Below are 17,393 nucleotides of genomic sequence, written 5' to 3' on the forward strand. Positions count from 1 at the left end.
ATATTTACCACACTTCAGCAGCATACCATCTGGATTACATATTTCTTACGTATGCAAGCTTCTGCTACTGGAAGAATCTGTGATAATCATATCACTTGCTAATTTATACCTCAAAAATTGTAAAGGTACCACAGCAGAACTCAGGAATAGGAAAACAAGCTCCCCATTAAAAAGGCTGGGTAATTCAGAACAAAAAAAGTGTTTTAAATTAAGCAGTAGGATAGCTGCTAAGCTGCCGCCATTCCTGCCTTCAAATTACACTGACACTCTATAGCTCTGCAGAGTGTCTTTGCAGATTACTATATATAACAATATAAAAGCAAAACTGCTGAATATCAAATAGGAAAATAATCTTTCTTTATCTAAGATCACAACTGGTACAGCATCATCGGATAGAACAGCATCGGTGGATAGAACAGAACATTGCCAAAGGGTGCATCTCTTCATTTATTTTAGCAAGCAAGCTAAAATGACTTTTGGTGTGGCAGACTCACTCTCTCTAAACTGGATGAAGGCTGGATATTCAGTCAGGTGAGGCATGTAGCTGGTAGGCATCTACTGTCTTGTGAGAGCAAACCTTCCCTGACAATCAAGGAGTGAGTCAGGACTATTTCACTTGATCTTCGAATCAGAGTTATCTGTGGGCATAATTCATTCTTGCAAACATATTTTTGTAATCATGTTCCAAAAATAAGCTGAATAAATGCAATACATGTGCTGTTGAGATACCTTTCCCTATTATAATATGATATCACAGTTAAAAATAGTCTGGAATTTTGACTCTGCCTCAGTAAAACCATGTTAAAGTAGGAGTTCCCATTGAAATGCTGTCAGACCCTTAATATGATAACATTAGCAGAAAATGCAAAAACTGAAGTAAATTAGTTTTTCCCAACTAGTAATCAGAAAAGTTGAAAAAGAAGAAAGGAAAAAGAAAGGAAGTTACCTTGAGATCCCTGCTGTACAGATTGGTTTTGAAATTGAGCGTACGGTTTATTTGGTATTCCAGAAAACTGCTGCCCATTTGGTGATTGGCTGTGCGATGATGGAGAGCTGTGTTTCTGCAGTAGGGAAGGTGGAACTAATGCTTTCAGGGGGCTGACAAGTGGAGAGATTATGTTGGGAGCCAGCCTAGAAAAAGAAAATTCAGAAAAACTTCACATATCAAATATGGGAAAATGAAATAGTTGAAAGGTCCTACATACATGACAGCAAGATTTGAGAAACATTTATTTTGCAGCTATAAGTTATGCTGTAGAAGAAAGATAACAATGCATCGCTGCTTTCAGATTTTCATTAGCAGGGAAGGCAGTTAGAAAATGATTTGTTTCTTTACGCTGGCTTCCTGTGCTAATCGTAATGACAGAATCAAAATGACATCACTCCTCAGAAAGCAACTTAGACACGGGTCAGTTTTAATTTGAAATTTTGTAAGCTGAGAAACACGTCCAGAAACAGAAGTGGAGAATAAGTCAGAATAAGTAAAAGCATGTAAATTGTTTTCAAGTGCCTCAGTAATTGTACTGGGTAAAGCTTTCTACCCGGGTTTCAGCCAAGACAAAGAAAAGCATTAGTTTTCAATTATTCTTCATACAGTATTTTTTAGTCTTCACTGCAAGAAACACAGAATTAACTGCAACAGCTGGCACTGTCCTTTCAAAGAAAATGCCTGAATTTGCTTGTGGCAACACCTCTCAGAGTAAAACTGGGCAAGGTGGAGCCTGAGAGACGGAAAATTCCCACAGACAGCTAGGAGTCAGGCCAGCACAGGAGCACTGGGACAGCCCTGCTAGGGGACAGGCCCTGACCCCGTGTTCCCAAAGCAAGCTGGAGCAGCAGAAGAAGAGCCTCGTTGGTCCTCTGCCATGAAATCCCTGGGCAGTGCACAAACACTGCTAGAGAAGTTTCAGTGCTTCCCCTGGCCATAGAGTGCCCCCAGCCCACCAAGGCAGGTACAGCAGCTGGCCCACATGGGATGAAGCATTTGCCGGAGAACTCTTCTGACCATTCAGACAGAAAGATGTCGTGGTGCAGAAGACATGACTAAAAACCTGGTCATTCAGGCATACGCCTCTGTTATAGCTGACTTAAGTTAACCCTGCAAATGAGTAACTTGTTATAAACTGGACCTTTTCACCTCCTACTACAGCTGTGACAAATGGCTTTTTGCTAAATAGCCCAGGGTTACACTTCAAATGTGGGGTCTGCTTGGAGCAAGCTTTCAGCATATTCAAATTTAACATGTAGGCAGAGGAACACTGCCAAAAGCTGTCACAGTGGCATAGTGTCACAGTGATGCTTATTAACAGAGCTTTAAATAAATCAACCGGTCAAAGCCAACCTATGATGAAATAACTCCACCGCCCCAAAACACAAAAATAAGGCACATAATACTGACTGCAGAGAGATCAAATTTCCTCAAACTAAACTGAAGAAATAAGCAAGTATTGTTAAGTGGTGTATGGGAACTGCTGAATCACGGCCTGAGCCTCTGATTGATCACCTGAGGCGAGCAATGAGTCAGCCACGGGAGCACAGGTGAAGGCAACTCACCTGTGCTGCTGGAAGGGGTGGAGCCTGGCTGCACCTCTCCTACACCCATTTAAGAGCTGACTGCAGTGGGGAAGGATCTCATCTGGAGGTCCCTCCTCTGGAGTTCTGTTGTGAGCCCAGGATGTGGGTAAGCTTTCTATTCTCTTTTTGTTATTATAATCTGCTTTGCCAAACTCTCTTGTTTATTTCATAATTTTAACATCTTTATATTCATTGACTATACAAATGGATTAAGACATTTTCAAGCCAAGTATCTGAGGACTGGATAACAAACATTTTGTGAGAAACATAATCCTCATAAGCAAAGGTCTGCAACGTGTATAGGTAACTGAAGCAGAATTATAAAGCCAATATGCAAATAAAATCTTATCAGTCTGTGGGGTTTGTTTGCTTGTTTTTGTTTCAGGTTCATATTAAAAAGAGCTCTGCAGCAGAAACTAAGAAAAGCTCGGGTTGCAGACACAGCAGAAATGGGGAGTGGGGCTGCAGCAGGGTGGGCAGTGCAAGGTCAACTGTGCCCTCATCGGGTCCCAGGCTGAAAGTGCTCTCTGGAGCCAGCTTTGCTGAGGACCCAGGGGAAAACATTGCATTTGTTTGCAGTTAAATGCAAAGATCAGCTCCCATGTGGCTGTAGTTTTTCCTCAAATGATTCAGTGGAGAAACAATTAAACAAAACTATCTGTCGTGCTGCCCAGCTATGTGATGGATCTTCCACAAATTCTCTCAAACATGTGTCAGTGGTGAGGACTGCATGCAGATGGGGCTGCCTTTATCTGCTGGAACCTGCAGAAAAGCTTTGCTATGGTTTCATCCAGTGCTGCCAGGGAGTGCTGGCAAAGCATGACCACAAGTGACAGAACGGTCACCAGCCCATTCAAATGGCACATGGAGATATTGTCCTCGACATGCCAGAAATGCTAGCAGAAGCCAGGAAATACTTCTATCTGAAAGGAGATTAAAAGATTGCAGTTGTTTTTTTTGGAAGGATAACAGCTAAAAGAGATCATGATAGTGACATTTATATGGATAGTGACCACACACACATTTTTAAAGAGAAACAAAAGATGTACTGAAGACTCCAAGGCTGGACGAGCCAGAAACCACTCTGAATGAAGGAGGAAAATAGTTTTGGTGAGCAGGCACTCTGCGACTGCTTGTGTTGGGTTTCCTGCCCATACTCTGGGAATGCCTTGTGCTGGCCACTGCTGGAGATGCAGCCCCATGCGGGCCTGCCTGGCTGCTCTGTACTGAATGCTTTGTTTGCACTGTGGGGAAATCGCGTTTTAAAATTCTGTGCAAATATATTGCACAGCAAAAACAGTACATTTAAGTTGTCTGGCTGTGGGAATTCTGAAAACTCCAGCTTCCCTGTTTCACTCTTCCAAAAGGTTATTTAAATCTTAACTCTGTGAGATGAATTGAATGGCTGTTGTGATTATATTTTTAAAGCAATGCTTGTCCCCACTCATTCTTTCGCATTCTTGTTTTTGCTGTGTATGAGCTCAATGGTTTTGCCAGGGTTTGTGCCTCAAAGCTTTGCACTGGCTTGTTGGGAGCAGTAGGGAGGCACACCAGCGCCTTGCCAGGAGGCAGCAGGGTGAGGAGGTGTGGGGCTCTGCTCCAGCCAGGCAAGCCATGCTGCCAGCTCCCTGCTTCCACTTGCTTTGCCTGCACGGTGCTGGGGCTCAGCAAACATTGCTGCCTGCAGGCAGCCAGTATCCTAGTAACTTGTACTGCAGCAGCTTGGGCTGAAACCCTGAGAGCTGTGTGTAATGCTCAGCTCTCTGCCTTCTCTGTGTGAAGAGTTTCATGCAGTTTGAGCAGGTAATGATGAAATCTGCTTTCTCCTCAGTCTCTCCCATGTACAGAATTTCATGTTTTCCATAAATTAGGGAACAGTTTTTAGCTAGGAAAGAGCACTGCTCAGCACAAAAATCTGTATTAGCATTAGTGGCCAATATGGGAATTTGCCTTAAAATAGCCACCACAATGCCAACAGCTCAAGCTGGCCCCTAAAATATTGTTCTCTGTGTGCACATGCCCTCTGGCAGACTCAAGGAGAGTTTTTCATCAACTAACTGCTTTAATTCTGTCCTAAATGTTTGTCCACTCATCATGTTGCTGTGATAACTCAGGTTGTTAAAGGATAGGCAGAATCATTCCTGATACAAATTAAATCACTTAAAAAGAGATGCCTTTTGTATGGAAGGGGAAACACTGAACTACTTAAGCCAGAAACTCAGCTGGATACATTAAAAATTCCAAGGCAGTAGCTCAGGCATATGCTTCAGTAACTAACAGCCTGTACATTTCCTGTTAATGGCTGTACTACAATCACAGTTTGCTTTGATTTGTATATTAATAATAAATATATGCCATATATTTTATTTTAATTGTAACTTGTGTAACTCAATAAGTCTGCAGGTCCTTTTGGGGCCTTTTAATATATATCTGTGTATATCTGTGCATATATATAGTTATATTGGCAGCTTATAGATAAATACTCGCACATACATGAAAAAAAAAGTCCTTCCTTAATTCATTAAATTCAAGGGCTACTAGCTATCCTGAATCTTTCTGTCTGAGAAGATGCATCTTTTTCCTATCTCACTAACACTACTGACAAAGATAAGATGAACAGTTCTTACAGCTTGCTTACACTGCTGATCTAGTCGGACTGTCAATACATTCCACCTTTTTACAAGGATGCTTGATGATAAAACACTCTCATTATCTCAAATAACAAATCAAAACACTGCAAGGCTTTTATTGTTCCACTATGCCCTTTATGAGAAGGGTAACATCTTAATCATGCTCTTATCTTATTCCTATCCATTTCCCAATATAGACACTAATGAAGTTTCCTAGCTGGATTTCCTCTCTGATCTAGCAGATTTTCAGTTGCCTACTGATGGAATTGCTGTTGCTAAAAAACGTTCCTGGATGCGATACATGGTACAAGTAGGAAAGTCTTTTCATCTCAAGACTTTTGGTGACTTTGGATCTAATGATAGTAGGTGTTTCTCAGTATCTTGTGTGTCTCTTAGGAACAGCTTGTGGATTCACAGGAATCTGTAGGCTGGAAACCTCTGCTGTATTTGTGGTGCTCTCTGGATGTGTTTCTGTATGGCAGCCAGCACTGTGGTGCAGCGCCCAGAAATCCTCCTAGCCTGGAAGTAGTACCTGTGATGAATATATGTCTCAAGCTTTGTTTTATATGGTAAACCCTAACTGGAGGATACACTGTCCTAAACCTGGAAGCGTTTGCCTCCTTACCTCCCATTCTCTAACTTCTCTGGGTCCCCATGGTGCCAAAACTGCATCTTCAGTACTTCACGCATCACAGACAAAAGTGCTGCTCCTTAACAATTACAAATAACTGGTAACACCATGGCTCAAGAGGCTCATGTTGCATGCTGCTAGGATTGGTCTGAAGGGAGGTGCTAAGGAGAATGTTTACTTGTGATCTGGATAAAGCAAGGGAGAACTGGTGACTGTTCACTGAAAATACTTCTGTTTCCTGACAAGCTACTCAGGTGCTTGCAGGAAACTCAGATCTGAATATACTCAAAATGTGGACAGCAGGATGCAAAATGAAACCAAATTTGGAGAAATGAGAGGTATTATGCATCAGCACTGAATACAGAAGAGCTGCTTTTGGTTTTGATGAATTAAATCACTGCAGGAGTTAAACCAGCTGAAGAATACTAGAATAGTAAGAGAGAGGTTTCTCAGCAAGTAAAATTGCCTAAACTATAAGTGTGGCACAGAAAGAAGTGAACTTGAAAGACAGTTTTTCAGAATGCAGTGGCACAACAGAGCAGCCAGCCTCTTTTCCAGCCTGCTGAAGACACAGGAGCGACAGGGCATTCACCACTGGGAGAGACAGGTCAGTTTCAAACAAAAAGAGCGTTTTGTTCACGCAGCATACTCGGGCCTGTGGCAGTCGTAGCCACAGGAAGTCACAGAGTCAAACAGTCAAGATAAGTGTTTTTAGAAACGGGCTGAATAATTTAATGGCCAAAACCAACATTTCCATGCTAAGCAAGGGGTAATCAAATCTTGTGCTTCAGGATGTAAACTGATCGCCCAAGAAATCAGAGAGGAATTCTCACTCTTCACTCATCATACAACTTCACATGATTGACCAGGTATGGTGGGTTTTTTCAAATTTCCTTTGAAGCACCATGTGTAGGATGGCGCTGAAGACATAATACTAGTCTTGAGGGACCTATGATTTCAGATGGAATTGCAAGTCTAGTGCATTCCTCTCCTGAGGATGCATCAGTAGACAATTAAGTAAAAAGACTAATCAGAAAAATCTTGTTTTTGTAATATCATCATCCATAAAATAGTATTGGAAGAACTGATCCTGAGTTGATAGCATACCTTGTTTATGGTGCTGCAAACATTTCTGTACTGTGTTAAACACTATCTTAAATTACTTGATTTCATGGCCCTTCTTAAGTAAGCTCCTGAAGTCTGATGAGATGCTATCCATGAAGAATCGCTAACACAAACGGTAGACACAGACCATGAGCCACTTCCTCACCTCTGCTGCAAAGCACTTGCTACTCACAGCAGTGGAAACACAGAAATCTCAATCTTAACAGATAGATTAATATCTTTTATATTTTGGTTTTTAATTTAACAAAATCCATGTCCCCTCATTTTAAAAAGCACAGATCTTTAAGAATCTCAAACAGAAGTCTCAGCAAGACTTAAATTTTCTTGTAATTGTTTTAACATTTATAATAAAAATACGTGATGTTAAGGTTAAATTATAAGAAAGATGTATGTGAAGGAACTATGTAGGAATGCTGTGAGTTAGCAGCGATCTCTACCAAAGACACTTCGTAGGTTACAAGCCCTGTTAATTTGCTTTATGTCTCCAGTTCTGGTTTCTCCTAGTAGACCATGGTGCATAAAAAAAAATCATATATTTTCACAAAATGTCACGTTCCTATAATCTTGAAAAATAAGGAACTCACAATAAATGCATATAGACATGGATTTTTCTGACCTTTGAGTCAAGATGGAAATGTATGCTCTCTATTACAGTACTTAGTCTGAGTAAGAAAGAGTTTTATATTTCACTTTTGCTAGTCTGTTCAGTCACTGTTGCTGGACAAATTAACAGAGTAAGAAATTGTAAAGCCAGATTTAGAGCTGTTTTAAGAGGAATTCTTTCATCATCTGATTCATCCTGTCTTAACTCCCAAAACCCACACACAGTACGTTTAAGCAAAAAATGCTTTAATTGAATTGAAAATTGAAAAATAATGAAAATAATTCAAGCTAAGGTTCTTGAATAATAACTGAAAGAAGTATAACCACAAAATAGAAATATCTGAGATCAGGATGTTGCCAATATGAAAACTGACTGGTTTTTGTTTTTTTTTATGGTGTGATGGCTTGATTGGCAGATTCCTAAGCAAGACAAACAACCTCAACCCATATCCCATTGACTTCACAGAAAAAAGGACCAAATCCAGGCTGAAAAACATCTGTCCATTATCTCTAATAACTTAATATATTTTGGGGTTTAAGACCATTCTGTAACACAGCTCTCATGTATACCATATTGACACATCCCACTACCTAGAATTTGAGAGTTTTTAGAAGAAAAATATATAATAAAGCAATAGCATGAAAAGCACTAAGCAAAGAAGCTTTATATTTTGGCATAAGTTACCTACAGCATACTGCAGCTAGTTACAAAATCTGAGATGTTTTCATGGAACTGGGTTCTGCCGTAAAATCTAGCATGCTAACCATTCCATTCATAAATTCGCTCCCCAAGCATTACAGTTACTTATATTGTGAGAAAGTCCAATTGAGTTCCAGGACTAGGAAATTATTTTTTCAAATGAAAAAAAAAAAAGTTAACACTGATTTTCATCTCTTCCCATAATATTAAAAATGATGTGTAAAGCTCTGCTAATCTGGTCTCTGGATAGCGCCCAATCTCTTGCCACGTGTTTCTGTTCTGGGTCTTGCCCTAGGGGAATTTCTGTCAGCACATGCTCAGGAAACAGTTACACTGTTCACTTTTTTCTTTTTTTTTTTTTTTTAAGATGGACTCTATCTGAAGTTTGGTGAACCTTTGCACTAATCACTGCCAGGTGCCTCTGGCTACATTTCTGGAATGCAAGGAATCTTTTCTTTCTTTCTTCCTTTCTCCTCTTCCCCTCTCTCCCTGATATATAATAAATCCTTCATTGAAAAGCACCTTGCTGGGCATCACTGCATTTTATTACCCTTTTCTATAAACGGTGAGCAAACAAGTTGTTAGCCTGTGTGATACTCAGTCTCTGTTCTATGTCTGCAACATACCATGATCTTGCTTTTTGTTTTCTTGCAGTAGCCAGCTTGAAAACAATGCCTGCTATTGGGAGGCTTGGCCTCTACTCCTGGCTCTGCTGCTATCATGGTGCGTGTACCTCCAGGTATAACATCTTAAAGTAGGACTAAGGAAATGCCAGCCCTTTCCTAGCTTCTAGGTAAGTATGAACTACTGGTGCGCTGAGGCACGTTGCCCAAGGAGGTTGTGGATGCCCCATCCCTGGAGGCATCCAAGGCCAGGCTGGATGTGGCTCTGGGCAGCCTGGTCTGCTAGTTGGTGACCCTGCACATAGCAGGGGGGTTGAAACAAGGTGATCATTGTGGTCCTTTTCAACTCAGGCTATTCTAGGATTCTGTGATACTATGAAGGCTTCTTCAAAATGAATGCCTCCTGTTTTATTACAGAATCATAGAATCGATGGATTACTTTAATCGAGTTCCAGATCTTCACTCACCCTCTCCCTGGGCTGTGTCAACAAGTGAGTATATGAGCATACTCAGAGAAAGGGGGGTTTCACAAACATTATGGGGAACACTATCCAAAGGAGCTTTTAACATGATTTAAGATTAAGTCATTTAGTTGCTTTAAAATAATAATACCAGTCAACAGTGATATGAAAACAGCTTCAGGATGAAAATGATAGAGAACCCAGAGGAGTCCTTTCCTGGTACTCTCAAAAGCCTTCTCTTTGGGTCCAGAGTGACTTACTGAAACACTTAAAATCCTTCTAACAAACACGTGCACAAGTCTCATAGTTGGGGGTACAACATAACTCAGCATTTTGTAACCCACTTCATTATCTACACGAAGAGACACACGTCTACAGAAACAAGGACTTCTTTGTGTTAAATTAATATTTCTACACCTCTCACCTGATATGCACGTTCTGCAGAGCAGTTAAATCTTGGTGATTGCTACTGGAACTGTGTCAATCTAAAAGACATTTTTATTTATTAGCTTCCATTTGGTAATTTTCCTTGAAAAGAAATTGATGAATCAGTGGAATTCAGTGGAAGCTTCTTGACTTAATGGGGATTTGAAATCTTATTGCATGCTTTAAGTAATATCAAAACATCTTTAGATAAAAAGCACTGCCAGGAAGTAAATTAGAAAGACATGCAATCAAACACAGATATCGATATGTACTGCGCACTTGACTTCTCTGTCTTATTTTAGTCATTTAAGGTCCTTATTCTTTGGCAAGTATGCAGCAAGACACTTCCAGGTGTACATACATACTTTACAGGTTCCTCATGCTGCTTTCTTCAAGTTTACACTGTAAAAGGCAGTGTACTGAACAGTGTGAGATGTTAAGATAATGACTTGTTACACCACGGCAAATTGTTGTTTTTGGTGTATGTAACTTACACCTAACTGGAGAAGTTTTGCTTAGAAAACCAAAAGGAAAAAGAAAAAATCAGCTTTACGGGTGTAAGCATATGATTTACCTGCAGATAAAAACCAGTAATAGCTGAAATCATTAATACAGATGAGCTGCGGTTAAATCCATTTTAAATGTTTCTTGATTTGCTCTGACCGATTTATTTAAACTCCCGCCCACTCTTGTAACTGCCTTTAATCTTATACTAAGATAGTTCTGCTCAGAGGGTCTCTTCTGGGCAGTCATCAAGGGGAGATCTTACAATGTTTGTACATATATGAAGGGAGAGGGCAAAGAGAACAGAGCCAGGCTCCTGTCAGTAGTGCCCAGTGCCAGTCAAGAGGCAACGGGCACAAAGTGGAACACAGGAGGTTCCACCTGAACACCAGGAAGCACATCAGTGCTCTGCAGGTATGGAGCTCTGGCACAGGCTGCCCAAAGATGATATGGGGGCTCTTTGATGCCTTGCAAAGCTGCATGGGTGTGGGGCTGGACATCCTGCACTGGGCATGCTACTTGAGCAGGGGTTGGACCAAATCGACTGAGAGGTCCCTGTCAGCCTTGGCCATTCTGTGCTCTGTGATCATAGTTAGCGCTCACTTTTGGGGTAAGGCTCTCTAATGTATGTCAATCCAGCCCTATTAGAAACAAAAATGAAATACGTGTCCATCAATTTCTGCTGATGGCCAAACAATATTTTACCCTGTGATCAGGCCCTAAGTTACTGTTGTACTGTTGGAGTCAGTCTATTCTAATGATAATTTTACTTTAAGGGGGAAAAAAACTATAAAAGTCTATCTGGACATGATTATAAATGAATTCTGATCACATTTTCTACAATGAGATAAATGACTTGGGATTTGAAACCAGATGCTTTTAATTACTGATTTTCTTTGTTACATGAACCTCCGCGCCGCACCTGTACATTGTTCTTTCTTTGGACAGATGTACTGATGCCCCTTTTGCGTGCTCAGGTCTATAACACTGAGATAAATTATGACGGGTTCTTGGCTTCCTCCATTGAAAATGTTTTCAGCTGTCAGAGATATCTGTTTCTTGTTATTGGTTTTAGTGCTTTTGAAAGAAAGCCTGAAACACTGACTTGTGTATTCTATTATAAGTGAAGAGTATTCTCCAGAGGAATCCACGATGAATGAATGATGCATCTCCTTGGAACTAGGAACTGTTATAAAAACTGTGTAGGTATTCAGTTCTCCTGAGTACTTCTAGAGTAAAAGTTTGTTTCATACAAAGATTCAAGCAATTCCTCCTCACTTTATGTATATGATCTCACAAACTTGAAATTCAGCCAGAAGTAGTGAAGACATGCAATCATCACTGAAGGTAATGAGAATTAGGTACATGTGTATTTTCAGGTTTGGCCATGGATTCTGGCAGATCAAGGAATTTACATAGCCTATTGAAAGGAGTCTTTAACTGGTTTTGAGCAATTTCTTAAATATCATATCAGATACAGTCATTGGCAGAAGATGAACTGCTTGCAGACAACAGTGAAACTCATAGCCACAATTTGAGTCCCATCCCATCTAATGAGAAGGCACCCATGAGACCCCTTGTATGCCTGCCAGCATACCCTCAAAGAGCAAGAGACCCTCAAAGCTGGAGCTGAACACAGGGCCACAGAGCAGAGGCTGAGGTGTTGGAGGAGACCACCTCCTAGCTCAAAGAGCAGGGGCAGGGACCAGATTCTGATTTAAAATGGAGGCTCCTGGCAGTGTATCCTATGGGACTGAAATGTGGGTAGGTTCTGGCTTATGCCCTTCTTGTTGCCAAAGTACAACCTGACAGTACAAACAAAAACCTCGCACACAAGATTTTGTCTTACATACTTTTTTTTAACCTTAAAAATATGAGGAATTTTGAATCTGGTGTTCCCTCGTTGAGCAAAAAGGGAGGCTCTGTGTACCTTGTTTTAGCTTAAGTAAAGGGAAATTAAGGACTAAACCTTTAACAGAGGTCTCTTTACAGTGAAGTATTTCTGTGGTATTTGAATTAACAGGTGCTAACAAGCAAGCAAACAAAAATTCTGATGTTTAAGTACCCTGATTAAAACGTCTCTTTTCATCTGATTGGTCTTAAGTCCTGTTTCTTGTGATTTTGTATGGGTAAGTGGCTCTTCAGGGAAGACTAGAGCACTGAACTGGTTGCAGTTAGTTAGTGAGAAGCCTGGATAAAAGAGAGTTGTGTCTTTCATCTAACTTTGGTTACTTAACCCTTGATATTAAACTCACAATAATTATAAGACTGGATTCAAAGTTCTCATTAATCATCACCTATGGACATCATAAATGCCTTAATCTCACTGGTTCTTCAGTTACTGTTGTGTTTACAAAGAAGAAATGACCTAACTTACCACAGTAAGTATATATAAAAGCAGTATATATAAAAGAAAGTTTCACTTTCCTTTTCCTTGGAGACATATCACCTTCTTGGTAAACTTCTTATTTGTCAGTATCCCCAGCTTGTCTGGAGAACATAAGTGCTGTTATAAGCGACACAAGTGACTGAAGGCCTCACGGTCACATACAGAGAGACTGTGTTCAGATCCTACAAAGTGACCTTGTTAGGCCATTAAGCCAAGTTGGTGCAAATCCCTAACTTTGTGCCACCACTTAAGCTCATTTAACTTCAGTCAGATCGGTTTCATTTAAACTGATCATTTATCACAGTAAATATTTTAAACTCAAATTTACAAATGCAACTAAGTATATTTTTTAGATGATGTGGGTAGCACTGGCAAAATGATAGCAGAGAAAGCCAAGTGCAACACTCACATGGGACTTAATATCAAAAGCTATTGTTTCCATCTTCATATTGCTACAAATCAAAATGGGCTACTTTTGCAATGGGCAAAATGAAATCAATTATATGTGGCACATGCTGCAAGAAATGCAAACATAACATTTTGCTACCTGAAATAAAAAATAAATACGTATTTCAACTAGGATCATGACAAACCTGTTTTCTGGATGCCCAAGCATTTCATTTCAATTAATAGCAATATAAGTTAAATTATTTGGTCTAGCACACACTTTATACTAGAATTTGAAAACATATTCTCTATATTGTATAATGCCAGTATAAATACATTTGGTAATGAAGTCAGATTTTGTAAGAACATTTTCAAGTGCATTAGATAATTTTGTCAAACTATTTAAATGTCTTAGTAAACCATTTGGGAAAATTGACTGCTGCGCGTGGTGTTGACTTTGGCAACAGACAGTACAGCATACAGCTTCTATTTTGTTAATTAAAAAAAATAAAAAGCCTTAAAAGAAAATTCTAAATATTCTGTCAAACTTGAGTACACTATTTGTACCCTGCCCTGTGTAGGTTTTGGCATCTTACATATTTGATGACTCAGTAATTAGATTTCTTGATAGTAATCATTTGGTTCATTCCACAGACTTGAACTATGCAATCCAGCCTTGTCATCATACTGATTCACAGTATAGAAATTCTTTGCATTTACTTACAGATGAATGCTGAGACAGCTGACAAATGAGGCAAAACATTACATGTGTGCCAGAAAACCAGAGCAGTTCACATGAAGAAAGGTAGTGTTAGGTGTTTCTTTCCTGTTGTAAACTGTTTTATATGAGTAATGGCATAGTGCTATGAACTGGCAAAGGTATAACAGTTCTAGAATTCAGTGGCTCCAAATATTAAGATTAGCAAGTGATTTTTCCTACTTGAATGAATGCTTCACACAAAACTGTGCTAAATGAAATTCAAAGACTACTAGTTCAAACTAAGCTTCTCGTACTGGCAATTAACATGTCACGTATAGGCTTGATTTTGGCAGTCATTAAAAATGAAAGCATAAATAATTCACATACAGCAATGGACTGGAACAGGGTATGACAATACTGAATGCAGATTATTCCAATTTAGAAAATGGTATTTGAGATCCTGAAAAATTCCAAGTTGTTATGTCATGAAAATAAACAGCTTGTTTTAAAATAACTATTTCAAAATACCTCCCAGTCTCCACTTCCTGATGTTTGGTTCGTAACTAGAAATTTATTTTCATCTCGGTCTGATATTTTGTCATAGGATATCAACTATGGTGTTTTTGCAAAGACTTTGCATTACTTAACTATATAAGCACTGAGATAATAAATCAGCTGTGATGTCTTCTCCAAGAAAGAGTACTTATTCCACTAAAACTGAAAACAGCAGAGACCATTCTGATGGAAGCTTTGGCCTAAGCAAACGATCAAAATGTCTGGAAGAGCTCAGTGAGAAACTCAGTTCACTCGCACAGTGAGTGCTGAAGGGAAGCTGTACTCATTCAGAGGAAACATGAGGGGTGAGAGAGAACTCATCTGGGAGCTTTTGGCCCCTCAAACAGCACAACTGACTGCTACCATCATTCTGGTCAAACTTTTGTTTTTCTTTCCTATTAGCAGTACCAAAAGGTGAAGTGCTTTAGAAACAAATCCACTTTGGTGATAACCTTCTGTATGGGAACTGCTGAATCACGGCCTGAGCCTCTGATTGATCACCTGAGGTGAGCAGTGAGTCAGCCACGGGAGCACAGGTGAAGGCAACTCACCTGTGCTGCTGGAAGGGGTGGAGCCTGGCTGCACCTCTCCTACACCCATTTAAGAGCTGACTGCAGTGGGGAAGGATCTCTTCTGGAGATCCACTCCACCGGAGTTTTGCAGCGAGCCCAGGATGCAGGTAAGCTTTCTATCGATTCTCTTTTTGTTATTATAATCTGCTTTGCCAAACTCTCTTGTTTATTTCATAATTATAACATTTGTGTATTCATTGACTCTACACCTTCTAAAGTGTATCCTTAGTTTATTTCACTCTCAGTTGGGATTTGCTGCCTTATCTCCCCTAAGAACCCTATCCTAGAATCAACTCAAAGAAGAAACAGCTAAGCAGAGCATTGGGGAGCAGAGAGAGGAAAGCAGAATTTTGTGGATTGCAGGTTCGTTACTGTTGAGATGTTTTGAGATCCTCAAAAAAAATAACAGTATAGAAATATGACATACTGTAGCAATGCAATCTATATAATCAATGTGATAATATATCCTTCCTTGATTAAGGTCTTACTGGTTAATGCTTGCAGCTGAAAGGTGGATTACAGGAAGTCCTAACAGAGCACAAGGAAGTGAGAAAGCCTGCCATCCTGACACAAATGAAGCCTTACAAAGGCAAATGCTGTCTCATTCCAAGTGAGTCATAGCTTGCTTTTTTACCCTTTGAAAATTTTTTCATTTTAGCTGTCCTCTGCACTTATCCAAATCTACAAGAAGTCACCAAAGAAGAACTATAAAAAACATTAAATGCAATTGCACTCTATGAAGAAAAGAAACCTCTGTATTTTGTTGAAGACAAAGTAGCCTGATAGCGATATCAAAGTTTACCCTGTTTTGCTTGGAGGATAGATGAGATGAAGTCCCTTTCAAATTAAATTTTCTATGATTCTAAAACAAATGACATAGCTTACTTCTGGTCAGTATTTTTCATTCAAGCAGCATCCGTGCAAATTATAACAAACAATTAATTAGTCAGACTGAAGCCAAGCATGTTTCACAACACATACCCTTCCCTGGCGCTCTCCAATGATGACTGATGGTGATGTGGACTGGAAAGGGCCGAGTCAAGAGGATGATGTCTTGAAGGGATGTCATGAGGCAGTATACCTGGTGAGGGGCCATTATGGTTAGTGCTGGAACCACTGTACATGCCTGTGAACAAACATACATCAGGTTGCAAAATAAAATAAGCAAGGAAAGGAGCATCTAAGTAAGTCCCTGACAGTCCCTGACTCCTTCATTGTCCCCCACACCCACCTTGACACATGCATAGAACAGCACACTTCTGCTAGGCAGTACCAGAAGTTACTTCATCCATGGAGGCAGTACTTAGGCTGTTTTCTAAGTTTACTTGCCATACACCTCACAGAGGTTTCCCCACTGCAGTATGTACACACAGAAGGACTAGAACATCCACTGACACTGTACTCTGAAGGTTGTGGGGGTCAGATGAGGTTTGCCAGCTTCAGCAGTGTCCAGCTACAGCATGTCAGTCCTCATGCATTCTATAAGAGCTATTTTATTTGCCTTCTTTCTTCCTGTAGTATTCGCCTTTCCTAGTTTGCTCACTGTGTGCAGAGTAACACATTCAGGAAAAGGGCTGTGAGTCAGCTATGCTTTGACGTGTCCTGCTTTACTGGCAGGGCTCTGGATGGCACTTGTCCCAAACCCTTTGAATGACATGTAACAAGCAGAAAACAACAGGAAAATCTGGAGTCACAAGGAATGTGTGACAGCTCTCTGGGTGGATAAGCAACAGCTGAACGTCAGCATCTGTTTCTGTGACTGAAGAGTAGAACCGCTAAGGCCAGATTCTAGCCACCTTTGTCAGGGCCTTCAGATGAGCCAAAACCTTCTCATGAACAATGAGTCCTCAGCTGTTGACAGATCCAAAAGTATGAGAATGAACCACATCATCTCTGTCTCCCACTAGACAGAACATTTGTCAGCCAGCCAGTGAAAACAACTTGCTTTCTGCACTGAAAACCAGACAGAAGGAGTTTTAAGAAGTCAGATGTTCTCAGGTGATGCTAGGATTTATTTGTCAAAGCCTCATCTGAAAACAGTAAGTCAGTAGCTAGGATGCTACACTGTGAGAATTCCATTATTCTGCTGATGGTTTCAGTCCATTTTATAACACAATACATTCCCACAAATCTTTTGTTGTTCACACGTTTATTCCCAGGCTCGGCAGATAACGTGACTCAGATGTACTGTCACTTCACACTTAGCCTGTATCTCCCCACGCCTTTCAGGTATATTATATTCATATACATATTATATCTGATATACAATCAGGTATATTCAGGCAGCACAGCTTGGAGGAAACTGGTGAATCTAAGAAGATTTGTGCTCTCTAAGGATATTAGACTTCAGATAGTTTCAGTGGTCTCTATTCAAAGCTCACCCCAAAAGCTCAAAAAGTCTCAAAAAGATATATTTCAATAGTATTGCAGCCAGTAAACATACTTATTTTTTTTCTATCTTATAATCCCACCAATGAACAGTTTATGAATGTTTAAGTGATCTCAAAGAGCTA

General features: G+C 40.0%; 1 protein-coding gene and 1 long non-coding RNA gene across 12 annotated transcripts in view; one reads left to right on the top strand and one right to left on the bottom strand.

Annotated features, from left to right (window-relative positions):
• GLIS1 (GLIS family zinc finger 1) overlaps window positions 1–17,393 on the bottom strand; it is a 180,255-nt gene that overhangs the window by 12,049 nt on the left and 150,813 nt on the right. For 9 of the 10 annotated variants that reach the window (XM_085231385.1, XM_085231381.1, XM_085231391.1 and 6 more), the window contains 2 exons: window positions 15,862–16,006; window positions 947–1,131 (listed from right to left, as the gene is read on the bottom strand). In XM_085231385.1, the coding sequence (XP_085087511.1) occupies window positions 947–1,131; window positions 15,862–16,006 (330 nt within the window). The remainder of the gene's footprint in view (window positions 1–946; window positions 1,132–15,861; window positions 16,007–17,393) is intronic. The other variant, XM_085231383.1, reaches the window with a different exon arrangement.
• The window catches only part of LOC146543741 (uncharacterized), a 28,091-nt gene continuing 11,784 nt past the window's right edge, over window positions 1,087–17,393 (top strand). For both annotated transcript variants that reach the window (XR_014885161.1, XR_014885160.1), the window contains exons 1-4: window positions 1,087–2,680; window positions 8,918–9,056; window positions 9,304–15,243; window positions 15,362–15,490. This is a non-coding gene — a long non-coding RNA (uncharacterized LOC146543741). The remainder of the gene's footprint in view (window positions 2,681–8,917; window positions 9,057–9,303; window positions 15,244–15,361; window positions 15,491–17,393) is intronic.

Source organism: Meleagris gallopavo, chromosome 10 (assembly GCF_905368555.1).
Source record: "Meleagris gallopavo chromosome 10, MGAL_WU_HG_1.1, whole genome shotgun sequence".
NCBI classification, from domain to species: domain Eukaryota; kingdom Metazoa; phylum Chordata; class Aves; order Galliformes; family Phasianidae; genus Meleagris; species Meleagris gallopavo.